We start from the raw sequence: 24448 nt of genomic DNA on the forward strand, positions 1-24448 counted from the left end.
AATAAGGTTTAAGTGACTTGCTCAGGGACACCCAGAAATACATGTCTGTATTTTAATCCCAGGTTTTTCTTACTCCAAGTTCAAAACTATGCACCAGACCCCTTAAATGCCTGAAGAACAAACTAATTATAGAGTTTTACATTTGTACATCATCTTATACAGGAATCTATGTATTGATTCTTGCTGGCATATCAAGTTCTTTTCAGAAGCAAACAATTTTGCAGATGACTATCTGTCCATATGGTTCTGAGTAGCATCTAAAGCAGTTTGTGTTTAGCACCTAACAAATTTTTTATATATACTCAAATGAACTTCAGTTTATTTTCTTTTTTCATTCCTTCATTTTCATGTTATTACTTTATTAGCATGGTTTAATATATTGAACACTAAAATTTGAGTCAAAACATGGGAATTTTCATCTCTACTCTGCTAGCACCTAGTTATGTGACCTTGGACAAATGTCACTGACTTTCTTATTTGTAATGAATGATGTTGGTTGTAATCTTCTAGCTCTAAAATTCTAAGTTCATTTAGCGAGTATTTAATGAGTGTCTTATGTATAAGATACTGTACTGGTCACTGTGTAATACAAATAATATAATGTTAAGCCTTTTGTCTTTGTTATTTTGTAATGCCAGAGAAACTGAGGCAGGAGAGAGATTATAGAGTTTTTAATATTTTATTAATGGGAGAGTATAATTGACTGGACAGGACTCTCGTCTCAAATTATCCAGTCAGATAGAGATAAAGATATACTGGGACCAAGGAATCCATGTTGGTCCCAGGGCTGGAAGGGATCCAGTGTCCAGAATCCAGCCTCCAGCCTCCAGCCTCCAGCAATGAATGGAGGAACCCCAACTTCTTAAATACCTTTTCTCTAAACAAAGGAAGGGGTGAGAAGCACGGGAAAACTTCTATCAGGATGGGGGAGGCCATAAATCCTAAAAATCTAGAGACAGGATGTCTGAATACAAAGAAGTAAAGATATCAGAGGGGTATCTTGGAATATTTTAGAGGGATATTGTAAATTCTTGAGGACAGAAAAGAGTCAGGAAGTCTACTTGTTTGTCTTGCTAACAATTTATCACCTTAGAGCAAATAGTCCTCAGTCTTAATGGGCCAGAGGGGGATTTACAGTTTAGGGGATTGAGATAGAACAGTCAAAGAAACTGAGACAAGGGAAACTAGTGCAGGGAAACTGAGTCAGGACAGTTAAAGAGAACTGTGGCATAACACTTTATCCCCTAATCTGCTGTAAGGCTTTATAAAGACAGGTAAAACTCAACCCTGTTAACTAGTATTCAAAGAGGTTGCTGCTCAAAATGGTGATGATGGTAGTTGTTTTTGCAAGAAAATTCTCTCACTTCCCTGAGGGGAAGATGAAAGACAATTGATAGTAATTATGACAATTTGAAACAAATTTAACTAAGTTAGTTACCATAACTAAGTAATAAACCAAAAGAATTTTAGAAATTGCTAGTCAGCAAACATTTGATTTTCTTGCCAACCAGAAAGCTATGGAAACCAAAGAAAAAGGTGAAAGATGGTGTAAGACTTTGATCTGAATCATCTCATAAAATAATGAAAAGCACAGTGTGGGGGAATGACAGAGGGAAAGGAAGACACCAAAAAAAACATTTTAAAAAAGCTTAGCACAAGACTTACCTAAGCCATGTCGTTCCAGGGGCATAAAATTAAAGGATGAAACTGAAGGGAGTAACAGAACAATATAGACTTATTTAAAAAATTACAAATTCCTCATCAAGCTCCACTTAACATTATAATTCTACTGTATAGTATATGTTAATATCACTGAAGAAAACCAAGGTAGTGAAAGCAATTAGATTATACCAATGTGTTCTTGGACAGTGCTGGAAGAAACACAGTTTTTGTGGGCATTAAAGAATTGATTCTTAACATATATGAAAGTGGGAAGGGGGCATCAAAAATGTAAACACAGTAAAAAAAAATTATCAGACCTTATTTTACCACCAAAAAAAAATGAACCATGAGAATATTAATAATTCCTAAGCTATACAGCTCTTACTAACTTGTAAATTCTAGGCTAGGAAGTCATACTGTTACAGTGCAATAAAGCTTCCTTTGTCCTTTTTAAACAAAGTTTAAAAAAAAATTTTTTTTAATGTAAATCGAAGACAACATTTTTTATCTATTAAATTTCTTCATATTATAATTAATCCAATGTTAAAACATTCCAAGATCTTTTAAAATATATTTCTGAACATCATTTGTTTTTACATCATCTACACTTCTCACTGTTTTCTTCTACAATCGTTCCAGAAAGCCATCCTTTATAATAAGTATTTTTTTCAAAAGAAAAGAAATATAATATCAGCAACATTTACTAATATATTAATGAAATTTTATTATATAGCACTCCAGCATCCATGGTTTTCACCTCTGAAAAGAACCCAATTGCAGATGGGGGTAAATTTCTTTTTTCTACTTTGTGCCCAATATTATTAGTCATCATAATTTAAAGTATTCATTTTCATTTCTTTGATTGTAGTAGTTCTTTTCATTTATGTTAGTGTAGTCATTGTCTTTATTGTTTTCCTGATACTATTTATTTCACTTGGCAATAGTGCATATACCATCCCATGTTTCTATGTATTCACAAGATTCATATTATCTATATAATTTGTTTTGAATTTATCATAACATATAGTATGAGAATACTGGTCTACTTTCCATTTTTGTGAGTAGTTCTTGTCAGTCAGATAGGGAGCCCTGTTCCAGATAATTTGTTTTCAGGTTTATCAAAGACTGTGTTATTAAATTCAGTCATTTCTAATTCTTCCTTAACTTTTGTTCCATGGATTTTCTTTCATATTTACCTCTACTGCATATAACATTAATTTTTGATTTTTAAACATTCTCTATGCCTACTTTGTAGAGTTTTTAATAAAACTTTTTTTGTCATAGGTATTCCATGGCATCGGTTTGTATTTAACCTGTGTGTATTTGGCATTTGTTTTCCTAACTTTAAGTCAATCATTTATGCCTGGTCATATTGAATATCAAATTATCAAAATAAATGATGTTTTCCCATGAATTTCTATATTTGTCGAAGTTTTCTTTTAAGCTTGAATAGATATTAATATATATTAATGCTATCAGTCAATAATAGTCTTTGATTTATCCTTCTCTGATTTGGTTATTAGAACTGTATATCTCATAAGAGTAGTTTAGTAGATTGCTTTCTCAATTTTTTGAAAATTGTGTAGTATAGGTATTTTTTTTTTTAAGTTTTGTAGAATTCTTTTGCAAGTTCATTTAGATTAGAAGGATTTTTCTTTTGTGGTTTCTTTGAACTAAATTCAGTTTCATTTTCTAAAATTGACTTATTTAAGATCTCTATTATTTAGTCTGTTGGATATGGATATATTTCCTAGAAAATTCTATTTCTTTTGAATTTTTCAATTTTGTTGGCATGTAAACTGTAGTAAAAAATTTTTTCTGAGTTTCTTGTGCTTTTATATCCATTTTTTATTTTAACTTTGTTTTTTCCTCTTTTAAAATTAGGTAAAGCCATCATTTTTTTTTTTTCAAAGACATAGCTTCTTAGGATTTTGAAACCAGTTTTGATTTAGGAGTTTTTGGAGTTTTGATTTCTTTTTCTTCTAATTTCAGGGTTTCCTCTTGTTATTTTGGCTTGTTTTTGTTTGCTTTCTTGTTTTTACTTTAAATTCATCATCAATCCTTTTTTTGTTGCATATGTTTTTAAGGACATAAATTTTCCTCTTAGAATTCCTATAGATTTGTTATTCTTTGATCCACTTGTTTAGAATTTCATTATTAAGTTTCCATTTATGTCTGTATCTTTTGTTTGTATTCCCTGAATTGATCATTGTTTTTATTGTGTTAGACTGTTATTTCTGCTTTTTTTTTAAACATTTATCAGAAACTTCTTTGTGCTCTACTATATGACATTTATGTAAAATTGCTCTGCAGTGCTGAAAAATATTTACATATATGTACACAGATGTTTATTTATACATACATAAATATTTACATATATGTACACAGATGTTTATTTATACATACATAAATATTTACATATATATGTACACAGGTGTTTATTTATACATACATATATACATACATACATATATAATTTATAGGGAATGGACTTGTAGTTTTGAGCTGACAAATTTCCTTCTCCCAAAAAAGATCTTGGGGACCTCAGGCCTATAGAGACCATGTTTTTAGAACCATTGGACCACACAAATAAATATATAGAGGGGGAGGAAAAGAGTACAAGATCAAGCTTTAGTTTGATTATAATTGTAGAGTATGTAGAGTTTAAATGAAATAAGGGTGGAAAGATGCTATGGTATGTTTTGGCTTCAGGCTTTAAATGCTCTTGTCTTTTTACTCCTTACCATACACAGTTGCATAACCTCCCATGAAGCTTTCCTCAAGGACTCTGTCCAGTGCTCAACCCAGCATAATGAAAAAGGTCAACTTTGGAACGAGAAAACAAGGGCCAGAAACTAGTTGCATATTTACTTATGTTGCATTGAGTATATCACTTAACCTCTCTGGATCTTTGTTTCTCTTATCTGTAAAATGTGAAATTGAACTTCATGGCCCCTGAAGTCCCTTCCCCTTTTAAATTTATGATCCATGAATCTTAATTTAGTCTGCACTACTAATAATAGCTTACAGATATAGAACGCTTTAAACAATTCTCAATATGACCCTCACCATTATACTAAGAATTGTTTAATGCAAGCATTATCTTCATTTTACTGTTGAATAATGCTAAACCCAGATGCCAGCAGTATGGAGTGTCATTCTTCCTACCCTGTAGCTATGTCTCATCTCAGCTTTAATGCAGAAGGGGAGAGCTGTGCTCATGTCTCAAGAGCTTCACTATTGCTACATTTGGTGGTTTGAATGTTTTCTCATTTAAATGCAAAGAGAATATGGAGAACATAGAAGAAGCTGATTTCTGCTCTCTAACCTCTTTGTCTTAAGAGTATTTTGCACTGTTTTTTATGATTTTTTTCCTCAACTTATCACAGAAATCAACCAATTTGGATTTCTTAGAATAAATAGAAATGGAGACCAGTGTGCTCTTTTATCTCTCTAGTATTAGAGACTTAGCTCTAAAAAATGTAGTGGAAAGAATATCAGGGAAAGTAATATTGCAAGCTTTTTATTGCAAGCTTTAAAATGCTTAAAATTTAGTCTTAACCTCATTTTTTAGAATTTCACAGTCCTCCTTGAGATTGTGAAAGTTTGGAAATTTTAAAAATTAAGCTGTTCTTGACTTATATAAGTACGCTCTGAAATTTGAGGAAAGAGGAGGGAGCATTGGAATGTGTTTTTATGCTTGAGTAACTCAAAACAGAATTTCACCAAACTTCTTAACCTTCCTTTGTGCTACGCCCTCCCTTGCCTCACTCCCACCCCACCCTGTAAATCAGCTCTAAACTAAATAGTATGAAAAATTCATCTCAAAGATAATTTTCCTAAAAAAATATAAGAACCTAAAAATAGGATCTTGTCATGAAGGTGCCTTTTGGACCCTAATTCTGCATAGACTGTGAGGACCTCACTGTTCAGCTTACAGCTATAAGATTCCATTTCAATAGATCATTCTCATTGGGTTGAAAATGCATGATAGGAAATTTTACTTTTTAAGTAGCTATTTAAAGAGCCTTCTTAGAGATTTTACTTTATCTCACTTGTATTTAAACTAGTCTTTTCCTCTGCCCCAGGAGGGCTCAAATAATTTTTTTTTTAAATTTACTTCCAACCATTTTTGCGTTTTGTTCTGTTTTGTTTTTATTCATTATGACTTGTTGCTGATTGCAAAGGTGCAATGGATAATGTAAAGGTGTATGGATAATACACACATCAATTCCTGACCATTTTTTACTCCTTTCTGAAAGCTCCTGAAGTATCAGCCTTAATAAGAAAAGATGAAAATAACAATGAAGAAAAATAATCTACTTCAAACTGCTTTATGAATCCCTGCAGAGATAGAAAGAAAATCCATATACATCATTTATTTTATGAAAAAGTTCCTAGGATTTCACTTACTCTAACTTCAGTGTGAATATTCTTTAAGCATTCTAGGCAAATAGTTAACCCAACTAGTCAGATGGGATTAAATGCCATGCTTTCACTAATAAATTACCCCATCCTGGACTAAAAACCTTATAGAGATGTCTCAAATGACAATACTTTGACTTGTCAGATTACTTGCTTTTGCCTCAAACATTGATTTTATATCCATTGGGATTTCAAATTTGACATTTTGGGCTCTGGACATCTGTTCATTCCACTACTTATTTATTTGTTGAAGGGGGACAAGGGTACTTCTTCATATGCTATAATCATTTTCTGAATGAGGATTGGTTTTCCAGACATTTAAGTATTTTTTAAGCTTTAATTTACTTGAACAAAATTTTTGAGGAACTATTTATATATAAAGCATCCTGTATGTGTAACATTTTTCATAAATTCACTAGAGAGTAAAGCTATATTGTTATCCCAGTGAATTATTTTTATCATAGCATTATCTAACATTTATTAAGCAATAAAAATATTCTTAGTATTTTTTGTAAAATTATAATCTATACTCAAAGTTTTCCATCTCTGTAATTGTAAAAGTAGTTCATATGTTTGTAGTTTATTTTGCATTTATTTCCCTCTTTAAGTTAAAACTTCATTCTCAATTTAAAGAACTATTTAATTGTTGAATTTTACTTGCTCTGATATTTTATGAAATTAGAAATGTTTTGCAGAGCTCTTAATTATTTTTGTGTTAATTTTGAATTGTTAATAAATCTTAATGTATATCTAATTAAACATTAACCACCCATACTTATTTGTCTTTAAACCATTTTGTGAATGGTTCATACTTCCAAATATACTTTTTGCAAATTTGTGGTATATATCACTCATTAAAAATGAGAAATCTGAAATAAAAGTGTTATAGTAGCCAATTGAAAATTAAAATCAGTCTATTAAAAATTGTTATATTTGTACTGTATCAAGTGACTAATATATAGATTTTTGCAAAAAGTGAACTGATGCTACATTCAATACGACTAGGATCCTTTTGAAAATGAGTTTATACCAACATTGAACTTGTTAACTTAATAACATCAGATTATTTCCTGTTGCAGAAATATTGTATTCTTGGGTTTGGAAGAAACAGCAGATTAATTCTTTTTTTCTAAGTATATGTATATAAACAGAATATACCAATTCTTCCTAAATAACATTCTGTATGAACTCTTCATGAAAATTATTTGCATCCTTTTGGTTGGTGGTATGAGGAATGTGTTCTAGGAGAATCAGTCCTGCATACCTGGGAATGGGAATTCCATGGAATTCATGGAAGAACATGAATTGGATTTACTTTAGAACGATTGTATTCAAGATGTCCCTAAAATCTCAGTGCATTTGTAAGCTTAATAAAGAATTTAATAGCTTAAAGTTCTTAAACTTAAAACAACACTAATATTTTTGGGATTTCTCTAAATCCATTATTTGGAGGAGGGGGGTTCACAGAACCCCAAATACAGCTTTTTGTCATTTTCCTCCAACTTCTTCGTTGCTGACATTTCCTCATATTTTTCACAATTCCTTTCATCTCAGAAATGTGAGAGAGAATGTAGCTATATTAGAAGACTTTTAAAATAAGTGCCTTCCTAAGGGGAAACATATATGAGTACAAGGATAGTATAATTGTGTTAATGCACTATGCAGATTATTCATTAAAAACATTTATAAATCTGTGCATTAGTATATTGCTTGACTATATAACCAATTTTTACAAGATTTTTCTGGTTTTAAGACTATTTTCATCCTTAAAAAAAAAAAAACTGAGGATTTAAGAATGTTTTCTTGTGTATGGACTGTCTTTTTGGTCACCTGTGGCATTTTGATCTGTGGTTTTGTTTTTCTCTCATAAGTAAATAGCTGCTATTTGTATAGATAGATCTGTATACAAAACACTTTGCATAGATCATTTCATTGTTACTTATACAAAAGTTATTCTATTTGGTCATACTGACCCATAAAGTAAAATAATGTGAATAGTAGTCTTATCTCCATTTTAAAGGAAGGAAATTGTCAAGAGATACTAGCCCCAAGTAATACAACCAGAAAACAACATGTGCCTGATTGGAATCTTTTAAGTCCTCTGACTAATACATTGCTCTTTCCACTATACTACAGTTGTTTTTGGTCTTATTCTTTCTAGAATTGTGATTTATGGAATAAAATTATTCATAATTTGCTGTCCTTTCACTCAGAGCTGAGTTTCATACTAAATATGCACTTGGGTGGCTTTTTCCACTTCGCTGCTTTAGAGTCAAAATCTTTGGAGGTAACCGTTTAAGAGTCTTAAGTGATTGATTCATTTGGCTGTGAAGCTCAATGAATTATATTCAGGGTTACCACATCAAGCTCTGAAAATATGGTTCTTTCTATTTTGATATCATAATGACAAAAAAAATAATAATTTTGGCTTTTGTGATTTAGTAGCTGACTTTTATTGGAAAAGCTTCTTTCATTTTCATTTATCAGAAAGAAATTACTGACCACAATAGAATATAGATGAAAACAAGAAAGCATTCAACGCTTCTACGTCCTGTTCTAAAAATATAAATCTTCAAAGTGCAATTGTGAAATTGGATTTTGGTCCACAGAGAAAAAGCAGCCTTCTAGAAATTATTACCAACTTTTAGAACATTTTTAAAATACATCACTAAGTTGAATTTGTTTATTTCTGGACTTTACATTAATTAAAATGAAATTATTGGTATTACTGTGAAAAAGAGTATTGGGATATTGAGATGTCCTCAAATTTGAAGATGACTGAATACAAATTTTTAGTGTGTACATTCATTTCTACTTAGCTACTTTGTATTGTTTATCCTAAAAGAGAGGATAAATATATTGTGACTACATTATTACCCGTTTCAAAATACTGGCCATAGATCCTCAGTTCTTTTCAACTCGTATATACCTTGTTCATTAGACTTAGACTCTAATGAAAGGGTCATAGAAATATAAAGTGAGTAAACAATTATGTTCCTCAAGAGATGAGTTAAAACTAAGATTAAACCCCTTGTCTTGAAAAAAAAAAATCCGATTACCCTGTATAACTGCAAGATCCTCTGTGTATATGCCTGCTTTTCATATATATTAGAATTGTATTAGAAAGTCTGACCCTCAAGAATTCCATATTGTTGGACCCTGATCAGAATATTAGGTTTTCTCCATACCAGCATGACCATTGCATATGATTGTAGTGTGTCTATAGAACTTTTCACTATGGTCCAGATACAGGAAGAGGACTGTGGGGGTGAGGGAGCGGGATGAGAGGCGGAGGGAGAGAGAGAGAACCTACACTTCTTTTGAATAGTTTTTGTGTTCTCAAGAGGAAGGACCTGATACTCTTGGAAATTTTAACTGCTAACTCATTTACATAAAATGTTCTTTGGAGATCTAAATGCAGAGAGTTGTTAAAGAGTAGCTATCTGCATAAAATTTTTTTCCTTCCAAATTCACTGTTATTCTTGCTGTTTAGCATTTATGTTAGATATATTAAAAAGAATAGGTAAGTAGTTCCTCACAATGCAATGCTCAAATAAACTCCAAAAACTTTTCTAAGATAAAAGTTACAGGAATACATAAGCAAAACAGCAATAAACACTACAACTGATCAGAGTTTTTTTTTTTTTTTGTTGTTGTTGTTGTTTTTTTTGTTTTTTTAATTTTAGGAGTGTTTTAAACAAGAGTTCAGAAAACCAGATGTTTTAATATAGCTTGAGCAGTAGTGAGAAAAGATTAAAATGAAATACTTAGAGATATATATTTCTCATTTGTTCTTCCCTTTAAATGACTTTACAATACTGACCTTTTACTAAATAAAGGCTCCCATTCGATAATATATTTTAGATGGTTGTACCTTTTGGGGCTCAGCACTTCATTTGGGAAGTTCTTGCCCTGTCACACAGAGAAGACACCAGTCTCTAGCAGTTAAGTTTTGAGTGCCATTTACAGCCAAATGGTAGAATACCGGAATATACAGGAAGGGATTGAATTTTTAAAAAGAAAAGAAAAAGATAACAGAAGGGATTAGAGGAGATTAATAGATATACACACATATATAACATAGTACACTTAGAATAAATTAAGTTTATCTACCTCTATTTCAAAAGATTTTTACCTCTAGCAATTTTTAATGATATTTTATTTTATTTTTAAGGCTGATGCTGAATGCTTTTTTTTTTTTTTTACTTCTTATTTTTTTCATCTTTATTTTTTAAAACTTTTTATTGATAGAACCCCTGCCAAGGTAATTTTTTAACAGCATTATCCCTTGTACTCACTTCTGTTCTGATTTTTCCCCTCCCTCCCTCTACCCCTTCCCCCATATGGCAAACAGTCCTTTATATGTTAAGTAGGTTACAGTATGTCCTAGATACAACATATGTGTGCAGAACCAAACAGTTCTCTTGTTGCACAGGGAGAATTGAATTCAGAAGGTATAAATAACCCAAGAAGAAAAACAGAAATGCAAGCAGTTTATGTTCATTTCCCAGTGTTCTTTCTTTGAGTGTAGCTAATTCTGTCCATCCTTGATCAACTGAAACTGAATTAGCACTCTTTATCGAAGAGATAGATCCACTTCCATCAGAATACATCCTCAAACAAGTATCGTTGTTGAGGTATATAATGATCTCCTGGTTCTGCTCATTTCACTTAGCATCAGTTCATGTAAGTCTCTCCAAGCCTCTCTGTATTCATCCTGCTGGTCATTTCTTACAAAACAATAATATTGAATGATATTTTAGACAAAATTCTATTCTTTTTATATTGGTTGTAAAATAGAAATTTTTTTTAAATCATCTGGTCTGGGTTTTCCTAATCGAATCTCTCCATAAACTTGTTTTTAAAGACATAGATGACTGGGCTTATACCCCAAAGAGATACTAAAGAAAGGAAAGGGACCTGTATGTGCCAAAATGTTTGTGGCAGCCCTGTTTGTAGTGGCTAGAAGCTGGAATCAATTGGAGAATGGTTAAGTAAATTGTGGTATATGAATGTTATGGAATATTATTGTTCTGTAAGGAATGACCAGCAGGATGAATACAGAGAGGACTGGAGAGACTTACATGAACTGATGCTGAGTAAAATGAGCAGAACTAGGAGATCATTATATACCTCAACAACGATACTGTTTGAGGACGTATTCTGATGGAAGTGGATCTCTTCGATAAAGAGAGCCTTAATTGATCAAAGTTGGACAGAAGCAACTATACCCAGAGAAAGAACACTGGGAAATGAATATAAACTGCTTGCATTTTTGTTTTTCTTCCCGGGTTATTTATACCTTCTGAATTCAATTCTCCCTGTGCAACAAGAAAACTGTTCGGTTCTGCACACATATATTGTATCCAGGATATACTGCAACCCATTCAACATGTAAAGGACTGCTTGCCATCTGGGGGAAGGGGTGGAGGGAGGGAGGGGAAAAATCGGAACAGACGTGAATGCAAGGGATAATGCTGTAAAAAATTACCCTGGCATGCGTTCTATCGATAAAAAGTTATTTAAAAAATAAATAAATAAAGACATAGATGAATTCATACATGCATACATGTGTGATTTATTTTATCTATTACAAATTAACATTATGATTATATTTCAACACAGTTGAACATAATTTAATTCCTCTGTAAACCATGTGTTTAAAAATTATTATTCTAGAAAAGCTCCATAGACTTCATCCTATTGCCAACAGTAGGATACATGACATTCAGAACAAAACAAAAAGGTTCAAAACCACTGAACCCTTTTTCATTTTTGCAAATGATGAAATTGAGGCCCAGAAAGTTAATTGGTTACACCAAGCACCAATTCCTTTTCATTTAATATTACATTTTCTAGACAAGTTTTCCTGCTGACCTTCTATATAATATAGCTAATTTCTCTAAATTTGAATTTTATCTCTTTTTCTCTTATATTTGTCATTCTTAAAGCTTTACTAATGTCAAATCTTTTTTAACCCAAAAAGAAACTACATTTTAAAAGTGTTCCTTGAAGCAGAGATTTAATTTTCTTTTCAAGGTGTCTTCATACTCTCCTTATTATTATTTTTCTCTAGTAGTAGCTTTATACATCAGCAAGAATGAAAGCATTCAATAAAAATCAATTGCTGATGATATGGACAGTTTACCATAATGCATATTGGAAGTTTCTTTGAAACTCTTTCTTGAATGGAAGATGCCATGGCCTCTGTTTTACAGCCTTCTAATATTAGCCTGTAATCTCATTTAGCATTTTCCCAAAGTGAAAACAGTGCATTAGGACAGGATAACAGACATCCCAGATCAATACTAAAGCAGAACCTTTCCCTCGCACACTAAGCCACGCAGATGTCCAGAGTGTGCTCCAGCCACTGGGGGACATTTATGTTCATTTCCACCCTTTGTGCCTTACCCTCATCTCCACTTCCAGTCATCAATACCAGATTATGGGATATAAAGAGACAAGGGTATGTGTAAATATTTAGAACATGTTACCAACAAAAAAGAAGTCAAGAGACCTAAAAGAAAAACATTAATGACTTGTGGATAATAAAAGTGTATTTTGACACATTTGAAGTTAGAACTAGTGCCATTCTGGATACTGTGCATCTCTAAATGTAGCCTAAAATCATATTTGTGTTTTTGGTGGCCCTATTGCATTGTTGATTCATGTTGAAATTGCTTGTAGTCCATTAACTGGATCCAGATTCTTTTCTCAGAAATGGTTGCCCAGCCATACCTCTCCTATGTTGTGCTTGTGAAATTAAGGTTTTTTTAATTGCAGTGTAGGAATTTACATTAAACTCAAAATTTTAAAATTCAAATAAAGTTAATCTTAAATCTATTATCCTAGTGTGTTGAGGTTATTTTAATGTCTGATTATCTTGTCTAAAAATCTCATAGACCCACCTGTAATTGAAAATTTGACAAGAATATATTCTATAGTCTTATCCAAAACATTGATGAAAAGTTGAATGGCAGAAGGCTTTGGACAGATGGCTAGGGTTACACACAAGATGCCTCTCTCAAGTTGACAAGTGATCTACAAACCCATTTTTATATTTGTTTTTTCTAGCTGTTCAAAATCTACCCAATTGTATTATTATCTAGCTTTCCAGCTTGTCTGCAAAAATATGAGAAATTTTGCAAAATGCTTTTTGTTAAACTCTGATGTATGCTTTGGGTTATCTCAACTTCCCTTTATAAATGGTCAAAATCCATCCATTAATAATATGTTCTAGAATTTTGTTAGGAATAGAAAGAAGTCAAACTTAGTCATCCATTTCACAGAACATGACCTTGATTTCTTTTTTGAAAATCAGTATGTTTATCCTTTACCAATCCTGCAATACATCTTCTCCAAGATCTTATAAAGGTAGCAAAAACAGTTTGGCAACCATGTCTGCAAGTTTTCTCAGTACCATAAGTTTAGTTCATTTAACTTTGGTTTCTAGCATGCAGTGAGAAATACCAGGTGCTCTTGTCTACTCTCCTCATTTGTTTTCAGTTTTGTCATCTCTTTTGGTCTATCCCTTCCAATCCAAAGACAAAAAAGAGCAAAATAAGAGTTTGGTCATTCAGCATTCTTACCTTGAGCCATTGTCACTACCTTCCCACCTCCAAACAGCCATTTTATTTGCTCCTTTGGGCCTTTTTTTGGTCCAGAGCAGCAAGTCCTTTCTGAATTTAGGTTCAATTCAATGCAAACCCTCAGTACTATTGGTACTGTTTTTATCAGACTTTTTTATATCTATACAATTATCTGACCTTCCTTTCATCCTCCACATATGCCCTTAAGGAAAAACCTGAGTTGACTACTTAGATTACAATGGCGTCTCAAAGGTCTCTTTAAGTGGCTCTTCCCTTTTCTTCTCCCTCAGAATAATTTCTACTTATGTCATTAGAATTTCATTCTAGAGGATTCCTGTGCCTTTTGACTGATTTCCTCTGCAGAATATTATGCCATTAATTCTATCCTACTTATCACTTCAGTTGCTATATCTATTTTTTAAAAAAAGAAAAGTTAGGAAACAGGAGGAAGATACCTCAAAAGGAGATAGTAATCCACCTCATTGGATTGTTAGGAGATAATACTCATTCTACCACCTCACAAGATTATTATGAGGAAAGCACTTCAAAAAATGAAAAATATCCCACACAGTTCTGAGTTATTAATGGAAAATTGGCTTTAATATGATTATGCTTTATATTTCAGTATTTAAAGCAAAGCTTACTTCTTTTAAATGCTGATGTTCTTGATAAGGGATTAGAAAAATCCAAGTCCAAAAAAAGTCATAGATATTTGAACTTTGAAATCTCAAAGAAGTAAATTCCATGAATTAGATTTAAATTCATTTTTAAGTAATTGACAACTCTGAATGACAGCAGCATTGGTAACATTGCATAAAATTTTAGAAATTTCCCCAGTTCTAACTATATATCTAATGTCTTTAGAAAGTGTCATGGAATGAATTCCCTTAAGAAACAGTAGTGTGGTTTGCATTTCACTTTTCTACTCTAGGAAAATGTGTAATAGCCTAGTGCATTGAGTAAAAATAATTGAGTATACAAATTATCGCCTAAGGATTTCCTTGTTGATGAGAAAAAAAAATTTGTTTTTCTCTCCATGTTCTCTAGGGTTTTTTTTGGTTTTTTTTTTTGGGAACCCATTAAATTGGAAATAATGCTATTCAGAAATTATGTTTGGAGAAACCAATTTTAGATTCCAGAAGACTAAAATTAAAAAAAAATGTTTTCTATATATAGAACAAAAGCTAATTCAAAAATAATATAAATGCATACACCATGTGGCGACATAATGTGTACATATGTATCTTTGTGGACAGAATTCAATTCAGCAAGTTTCATGTCTACTATATTATACTATACTGTACTACACTACACTATACACAGCTGTACTAAAATGGTGGAGATAGAGTGAATGTCATAACCTTTCATCACTTCACTCATGGAAGTATGAGTCTAGTTTACACACCACATTTTAATTTACTTAATTTACTTTGCAATTTTGTGTGTGTGTGTGTTCTTTATATACTAGGTGGAGATTATAAATTGTTAAGTTGCTTGTGTTGTTCTGTATTAAAACACAGTTTGTATACTCAAGACAAGTTTGTACGACTCAAATAAAAGTTATATTTGGCAAAGAGAATTTGTGATGGCTGGTCTAAGCTTGATATTTTTCCCATTCCTGTGATCACAGAAGTTAGTGTGTCAGTAGTATATACAAAATAACTAATAAGTGGACTCCCTTTACTTACCAGTATAAATTCAAAGTCATGAGATATCATGGATCTAAAGCTAAAAGGGGTCTCAAAGGATTTTGATTTCAACCCCTTTATTTTTCAAATGAAAAAAACTAAACCCAGCAAGGTTATATAATAAGTGACTTATCCAAGGTCAAACAAAGTGTCTTGTGTGGAGTTAATTACTAGGGTTTATTTAATGGAATTATCTAACTTGTCTCCACTTTTGATCTATGAGAAATATCATTAGTTTAAATAGCCCTTTTTCTCTGAAGATAGAATTATATATTTATAACTTTAAAACATTCATTTGCTCACTTTAATTGAATTAAAATAATTATTTTTTAATTTTTGTCTTTTGAATTATGAATTATTCTTTTTCAGACGCTATGAGACTCATCCAATCTGTGCTGATCTGCAAGCTAAAATTCTTCAATGTTATCGGGAAAACCCTCAGCAAACACTCAGCTGCTCTGCTTTGGCCAATCAATACCAGTACTGTGTCAATCATGCCAAACAGGTGGGTGTGCAAACAGCCAATCTGGACATGACAAAAATTAGGTTGGAAAGTTCCATCCATATCTCTCTATTTAGACTACTCTGCTTTTCATATAAATGGTTTCAGCCTACAGTTTTGTTTTTTGACATGTTTGTGTGCTATGTAGCTATCATTTCCTCCTTCTAATGAATTGTGGTAGAAATGGATCCTTAGCATATTCATGTAGTACTTTGCACATGTAATAATAAATATTTGTTGAATGAGTCAATTAATATGAGCTCTTGGAACATCATCCAGGACCCCCCCTAGTATTGATATCTATTGCTGGATGGCATTCAGAGTAAGAGGCTCATAAAAGTGTAAGATCTAGATATATGATAGGAGGGCTTAAAATACTTTTAAATGTAAATTATAAGCCATATTCTCTCATTAAACCTTCACATAGCAATCAACTGATACTCACTAGTACATGTTTCCTCTAATTTAGGTATTTTAGCAAAGTTAATAAAACCTGGAATAAACCATCTATTTTAATGGATTAATATAATTGCCTACCATGTAATTGATTTAGATTTAGATTACACTCAGCTATTGAAGTTATAGGAAATTTTCAGTTGTCTATCAGGTAAAAAACTCACAATAGCTGATTTTCCAACAAACATCCAGCAGTTGACCCACACAATATGTCCTTCCATAGTCTGATTTGCCAGGGGTTATAATAATATCATTTAGTATACTTTTCTAACCCTCTCTTTATATAATTGATAAGAGGATTTAGCAGGTCTGATTGGATAGTTGGCTAGTGGGGAGGTTAAAGGGATATGATCTGGATCTTTTTTTAAGAATGACTGTGCCTTTAAAGTTCTCACTTGATGCCCATTTCTTTCTCTTGTTTATAGTAGCACTTGTATTGTCTTTTTTCCCCCTAAGGCAAATGGAGTTAAGTGACTTGCCCAGAGTCACTTGTATTGTCTTTAACAGTATATGAGGGATTCTTTTTTTTTTTTTTTTTTTTTTAATTTTTAATAGCTTTTTATTTACAAGTTACATGCATGGGTAACTTTACAGCAATGACAATTGCCAACTTTTTGTTCCAATTTTTCCCCTCCTCCCCATCCCCTCCCCTACATGGCAGGATGACCAATACATGTTAAATATATTAAAATATAAATTAAATACAAAATAAGTATTCATGACCCAAACCATTATTTTGCTGTACAAAAAGAATCGGACTTTGAAATATTGTACAATTAGCCTGTGAAGGAAATCAAAAAATGCAGGCGAGCAAAAATATAGGAATTGGGAATTCAATGTAATGGTTCTTAGTCATTTCCCAGAATTCTTTTGCTGGGTATAGCTGGTTGAGGGATTCTTTTATTAAAAGATCGTTAGTGGAAATAACATCAATATGAAGGTTAGATATTTTATTTCTTGGAAACATATTCTGATAAGCCTTTGGTAAAATCAGCCTACTGCAAAAATACAAACTCAAGCACTTGGAGCCTGTGAATTGAGTAATGAAAGCCTTTCTAACTTGATATTAGTACCATATTGTGGATACACAAGAGTCATTGGAAAAAATAGCCGTGGAAAATTTTGTTCCAATTCCAATATATAAAATATGTGTTTATGCCATTGAATGTAATTTTAACATAATAACTGAAAGAAAAATGTTAATATCGATAAATGCTTCATAGTTTTTAGAATTACTTTGAACTTCTTATTTTATCCAGTCATAAACTTTTGTTATTCCATCTTTCCCAAGACTATATCATTCCTGAAACTATTCTTTACCAGGACCTCCAGTCTCTCTACTCCTCCATAATTTTTGCAGGTCATCTACCAAGCTCTAGCAGCTAATCTCCTCTTCACAGTCTTGAGTCCTGGGTGAATCATTTCAACTCTACCCTGTTGTCTGCTATGAAATCTCTTGCTCCTTTGTCCTTTCACTGTTCATGTCTCACTAAACCCTAACCCTGGAATTCCCCCTCCATCCACCTCCTTCATTCCTACTCACTTTGCTGCTGGAAGGAGCTGGAAAAAGTCACAGATTCATGATGGCTGGATTTATAACACATTTAAGCTGTCTTATCTCCCCAGACTATGAATGAAGCAAGGCTTCTGCTCCTTCCACATGAATTTTCTTTCCCTCTTACCAGAGCAGCTGTTCTTGTCTTTTTCTACTCTCTTTAGTCCTTCCACAGAAACTACTCCTCTCTCCCCATCTTTAGCATCTTCACTTCCTCTCTTCAGTCTCTTTTAAAACTCCTTAGATAACGCTGCAGTTATCAATCATCTATTAATTGTCAAGTTAGTGGCTTTTTTTCAAAACCGTTTTCATGACTCCATTCACTCTTGGTTCTCCTATTATTCGGATTACTTATTTCTAGTTTCTATTGCTGGATCTTTCTTCATCATCCATACAATGCCCATTTGACTGTGGGTGCTTCCAAGCCTATGTTCCAGGCCCTCTTTTTATACTCTTTCATTTGTTCATATCATTATCTCCCATCAGTTCAGTTATCATCTTTATACATATGACTCACAGATCTATATATGAAAGGAACAAAAAAAAAGGAGGGAGTCTTGAAAGTATCACATTAGCCGTATTCTTGCATGAAATCTTCTATAGCAGTAAAATGATATTCACTTGTACATTTGTTTTCTCCAATTTAGGTTGTTCTTAATTTCTTCCAAGTGGAAGGGAGGAGATTTATTAGGTGATTATTAAGAGTAAAGCACTGTGCAAGTTCTGGGAATGAAAAAGAAAATCAAGGTAATCTGTGATCTAAAGGAACTTGCTGTCTAACAGAGGAGGGATAAAGCACGTTTAGGAGGTTTCCACTGCAAATTGATAGAAAGGCCCAGTGGTTCCTAGAATACAGAGGTAAAGCAGATGTTAAACATCTTCTTTGATGTTATTTCCACTCATAAAACCATATTCATTTCTGAGATTACATTTATAACTCCAAATATTTGTTGGCAAGAACTTCTTTCTTCATTGTCTGGTTAGAGAGAAAAGGCAGCAGCTGCAGCTCCTGCAGCAGCAGTTGTCAAGTAGCATATCTACAGAGGTTGAATTCCTGGACAGTGTTTTCAAGGGCTTGTCTGGAATCAGGCTGATAGGGACATTGTTATTACCAGGAGAATTTTGAATGGTGTACAAAAGCATCTTGGAATCCACATAAATAAAAAGAACTCTTTTTTCTTAAAACTTTCCCCTCTTTTGAACTTTTCCATATTCTTCCCGGTTTATGGGGACATTTCACTATCACTCACCCCATGTATCTAATCAGTTACCAAATCTTGTTATCTTCACAGTGTTACCATTCTCTCCATTTACATAGCTACCTCTTCCTAGCCTCCCTGATCACCTCTTGCTCCAACATCTGTAAGATTAGGTAAAACAAACTAATCTTAATTAATCTCACATCCTCAACTCTCTCCCTACTGCCAAAGCATTTTTCCTAAGGTACAAAGGTCTGATAATACCACTCTTCTTCCTAAATTTCAGTGATTCCTTCTTACTTCTAAGATTAAATGTGAATTCTTTTCTTTAGCATTTAAAACCTGGCCCATTCTTGTCTTTCTAATTTTATAGTTTTTTTCTTCTCCTTGCATTCCATAGTTAAGCCATACTAACCTACTTGGTTATATATTTCTTTTCCTGTCTCTGTGCTTTTGCACTGGCTCACAAACCTGAAATGTTCTCCCCCTTCACATCTACTTCTTCAAATCTTTCATTCCCATTAAGGCTAAGCTCAAATGCAACGTTTTCTGTATGAGATCCTTCTGGTTCCCTTAAAAGTTAGTACCTTCTTCTCTTAGATTCTCATCTGTGAACTGTAAACTTATTTACACACACACACACACACACACGTATACATCTGTTAATGTACATCTTTTCTTTGCTACTAGAATGTAATTTTTTAGAAGATGGTAGATTATTACCTCTTCTTTTTTTGTTTGTTTGTTTCCCCAGGACTTAACACAGTATCTGACACATAATATTAAGCATATTTGGTGATGAATTTTAATAGATTTTTGTAATACTTAAATTACACTGACTTTCACTTTGGCTTTTCTACTTTTAGTTCATGGTGCTTTTTTGGATGGGCTGGTTTTTGCTTGTTGTCTTTATATGTGCTTTGGATTGTCCTGAGCCAGCTATAGTCTCTGCATCTACCAAATGACACTCTTCATTTGTAGGATAGGGCTTGTGAAGATGGAATCTAAGGCTGCAGAACCAAATAAAACAACCTATTCCATGTTGAGGTCACACATAGAACCATAGCTTTATTTAGACCATATTCAGACAAAGTTGTCAACCGAAGATATATAGTTGTTATCAATGACAATAAAAAGAACCATGGCTCTATGGATTGATCTCTCTTGTGAAGTGTAATTTTTATTACCTTCTGTTAGTATTTTTAAATGCATTCTATTGCTTATATGGCATATACATTAGGTAGAATATATGCTTTTATTATAAATTAATCAAAGAGATATACCTACTGCCCATGAAGTTTTTTGTCCTTTTGGATAAGTACTATTGAAGTAATCATGTTTAGAGTAGAGAATTAAGGCCTAGCAATCAGGTGCAGACTCACAACTGCCCATATGTGACCAAATATTGAATACAATAACTCATAGAATTTGATTTTAAATGAAAAGGAGCACCAAATGATTGGTTTTCTTCAAAGTAGTTCTTTGTTAACCACTAATCTAAATTTTTGTGGAAGGAATCAAGAAGATAGGAATAGGGTAGAATGGTTAAAACAGTAAGCACACAGAGATTTGAGGGCAAGCAACATAATGATGAGAAGAGAAGGATGGTTGAGAAGTGAGTTATGAGTGAAAACAAAGCACTTTATCAAAGATGACAGCCCAGGAAGGCATCAGTTTATGGCTATGCTAAAATGACTGGTGTGATGTAAGAAATGTTTCATTAATGGTTTCTCTTTCCATAAGAGAATTAATTACCTAATGTTTTCAGTTTTCCCTTTTGTGAAGACACAGTCATTCCTGGAAGTTAGATTTCAACCTTATGACCTCAACCCTTTGGCGGCCCTACTTGTTGGAAAAGGATTCAATAGTATAATAGTCACCCTTGTTCCCTGAGGCAATTCCTCATCCATCTTATATTTCCTGTGAAAGCCAGAGCATATACTGGACAATACTCAGCAGTGAAACAACAACCAAACATGAAAACAGGCCATTAGTTGTCTTGTCCATTTCTCTACCATTGTAAGAGCATTCCCCATAGGATAATCTCAATTGCTAAATCCATTCCATGGCTAAATGATTCATATGATTGGGCTTTCACTGGTTCCTTTGAGGCACTTTTCTACAGTCCTAACAGATTTTACTGATTGGAAAATTTCTGGATATTTCTCAGTCTTATTTTTCTTTTGTTCTCTTTCATCCACTTATTCACATTTATCTTTTCCTGAACCATCTTTAAACAATTCCTCATGGGTTGTCATGGGAAATTTAGGTTATTTCTAGCGTATAATTCTGTGTGATCATTATAAGAGTAAAAGGATTTTAAAAGATCATTATTATCTGTAGGACTGAAAACTACAGGCTAACTAAAAATGATATATCATTAAGAAATTAATGTGAACATTTATTTATATATACCAGAACATATTATCCCCATTAATTCTTTAGCCATCAGCTTTATAGTTTTCTTAGAGCTACCATGATCAATTTTTTTCTTTTTGCCATTAATACTTATTACCATGCCCCGTTCTGTCACACAAACACACCCTCCATCTTTCTTATTCCTTTAGTTGTCATATCATTGAGAAACAGTTTTTGAGATCCTCTAATCCAGCTGCCTCCTTTTACAGATGTGAGAATTGAGTCACAAATCATTTTTCCAGGATTACACTGATGGTGGCCAACATTTTCCTCTTTTGTAGAGTGAAATAGAATCCATTCTTATTAGAAGTTAAACTAGAAAGAGTTGAAATAGTATTAACCCAAGTTCATATTGCTGTCTCTAATTCAAGATACTTCTACTTTCTGGCTATCTTCCTCTTAATCACACACAGTATAAGTCATTTGTTGACTTATTTTTGTTCTTAAAAAGAATTCTAGGTATTCTGTTCAGAGGGATAAGTAACTTAGGGATTTTTTTCACCCAGAGCAAATACAGTTGTTGAGATGAAACATGGCACAGAGAACTGCTTTGGATAAAATTGAGCCAAGAGGAGTTAATCTGTGAATTTTCTCCTGCATCCCCCACCCATGCATCTTGAGAGGAAAATGGGCCCCATAGCACCAAGATCCTCAAGGTGGTGGTGTGGGCCAGCAGGGCTTTCAAGATGAACTGCAAAATTGGCAGTAATTAGGGTTTTGAAGCATATTTCTCTTCCTGTTTACCTTGTACTACTGCTAACAGCTCTGATTCTAGACCATTTTTATCAATTGTTACCAATAGCTACAAGATTTAAAAAAAAAAAAAAAAAGAGCTAAGTAGATTCTTAGCGTGTATTATATGTAGTCTATATTTTTAGGTGGTTTTTCTCTCTTTATGCTTATAGTCAGAAGAGCTGCACACATCTACTAGCTTTTTTCTTTGTCTTTATATGTATTTTCCTGTTCTTTGGTTAGAGGCAACAGTTAAGTTGTAGAATCTTTTATTTTTTATGACTGGCTTCCATAAGTCCTTTACTCAGCAGATAATCATAAATATGTTTACCACTGTTGCGGATATGGGGGCTACTTTGTTGTTCCTGTTGTTTAAAGATCATAGTCCCTGATTTTATGTATTACTGACATTCCTATGGAAGTCCAATATGTGGAAATGAAGCCAGATTGGGAAAGAAAGGAGAGAATGATAACTTTTCATGTCTCCCGCAGATAGTAATAGAGATAGGGGCTCAATCTGTGATTTCATTTGGAGAGAAAACTCCCTTTACTACTGCAGGTTGTCATCTCTAGAGCTTATAAATTCTGGAGTTGCTCTCAGGGTTAAGTGACTTACTGATGTTGTTCAGAACTAGGACTTGAGCTCAGGTCTCTTGCTGATTCTGTGACCAGTTGTCTTTCTACTACATCGTACTTCTCATCCAGATTTTCCATGCTGGAGAAAGAAAGAAACAACTTTCTCTTTCTGCCCCATGTTAACTAGTGTAAAAGAATAGTAAATCTTTTGTGTTCTAATACTTCTATAAGAAAATGGAGGTTGCCAACCAAATCTTCTTGGAGTTTCAGACATAAGGATTTTTTTTTTTCATTAAACCTTTTTATTTTTCAAAATATATACATGGACAATTCTTCATTATTAACCCTTGCAAAACCTTGTGTTCCAATGTCCCTCCTTCCCCTATGCCCTCCCCTAAATGGCAAGTGGTCCATATAAAACATGGTAAAAATATGTTAAATCCAATATATGCATACATATTTATACAATTATTATGCTGCACAAGAAAAATTCAATCAAACCAGTTTTTAAAAAAAGAAGTAAAATGAAATGCAAGTAAACAACAACAACAAAAAGAGTGAAAATGCTATGTTATGAACCACACTCAGTTCCCACAGTCCTCTCTCTCGGTGCAGATGGCTCTCTTCATCACATTAGAACTGGCCTGAATCATCTCATTGTTGAAGAGAGCCACATCCATCAGAATTGATCATTATATAGTCTTGTTGTTGCTGTGAAAAATGATCTCCTGGTTCTTCTCATTTCACTCAGCATCAGTTCATGTAAGTCTCTCTAGGCTTCTCTGGAATCATCCTGCTGGTCATTTCTTACAAAATAATAATATTCCATAACATTCATATACCATAATTTATTTAGGCATTCTCCAATTGATGGGCATCTACTCAGTTTCAGTTTCTTGCCACTAAGGATTATTTATATGTCAAGAGTGTTCAAAGTCATATATCATGACAGAATCATGGATATCAGTGGAACTCAGAATGGATGAACAGTCCAGACTAAGAGATCTAAGGCACAGGAATGTAAGAGAGACAACTTCCTCCAGTCACAAGCCAGGTCAAAAGACAAGCAGGTGAGGATCAAGTTAGCACACAGGTACAGGATGTCAGATCACAGTGGCATGTTCAGTAATCAGGAAGCCTGTCCAGCCAGCTGATTGAAGTATCAGATGTTATCCCTGTCTCCTACTGGGATAGAAAAAGTTAAGTTAAGGCTAGGATGGGGCCTACAGATAAAAACAAATGAGCCACTTTGGAGAGATAGTAAATAAGTAACCTGACTGATATAAAGAATGAGGGGTCAGAATAAGGACAAAATTTGACGTACTATTTTATAGCTTTTTTCCTAAGTATATAAATGAAGCCTCTGGGATATTATTAGCCTCTGAAATAAAAGACACTGAGACCAGAATGCATGAAGGAATTTGCTTGAAGCAGAATATCTGCCAAATTTCTTAGGGCCCTGTATTTTATCTTCACTATGACTTGGATTCTTGAAAGATTAGGACTTCGCTGTCCCCCTCTTGAGTTCTGATATTGTCAACTTAAGTATCAGTGACTCTGGATTAGACTTTAGACTTCCTGAAAAGCATTTCATCAGATGAAAAAGATGATGTGTTTCCCAAGGTGACAAAGTTTGTTAGTAGCAG

The 24448-nt window shown here is 33.2% G+C and overlaps 1 protein-coding gene across 2 annotated transcripts in view; it reads left to right on the forward strand.

The window, feature by feature from the left end:
* CHCHD3 (coiled-coil-helix-coiled-coil-helix domain containing 3) overlaps positions 1–24448 on the forward strand; it is a 336173-nt gene that overhangs the window by 301068 nt on the left and 10657 nt on the right. For both annotated transcript variants that reach the window (XM_052000966.1, XM_052000967.1), the window contains one exon: positions 15734–15869. In XM_052000966.1, the coding sequence (XP_051856926.1) occupies positions 15734–15869 (136 nt within the window). The remainder of the gene's footprint in view (positions 1–15733; positions 15870–24448) is intronic.

Source organism: Antechinus flavipes, chromosome 5, assembly GCF_016432865.1.
Source record: "Antechinus flavipes isolate AdamAnt ecotype Samford, QLD, Australia chromosome 5, AdamAnt_v2, whole genome shotgun sequence".
NCBI lineage: Eukaryota > Metazoa > Chordata > Mammalia > Dasyuromorphia > Dasyuridae > Antechinus > Antechinus flavipes.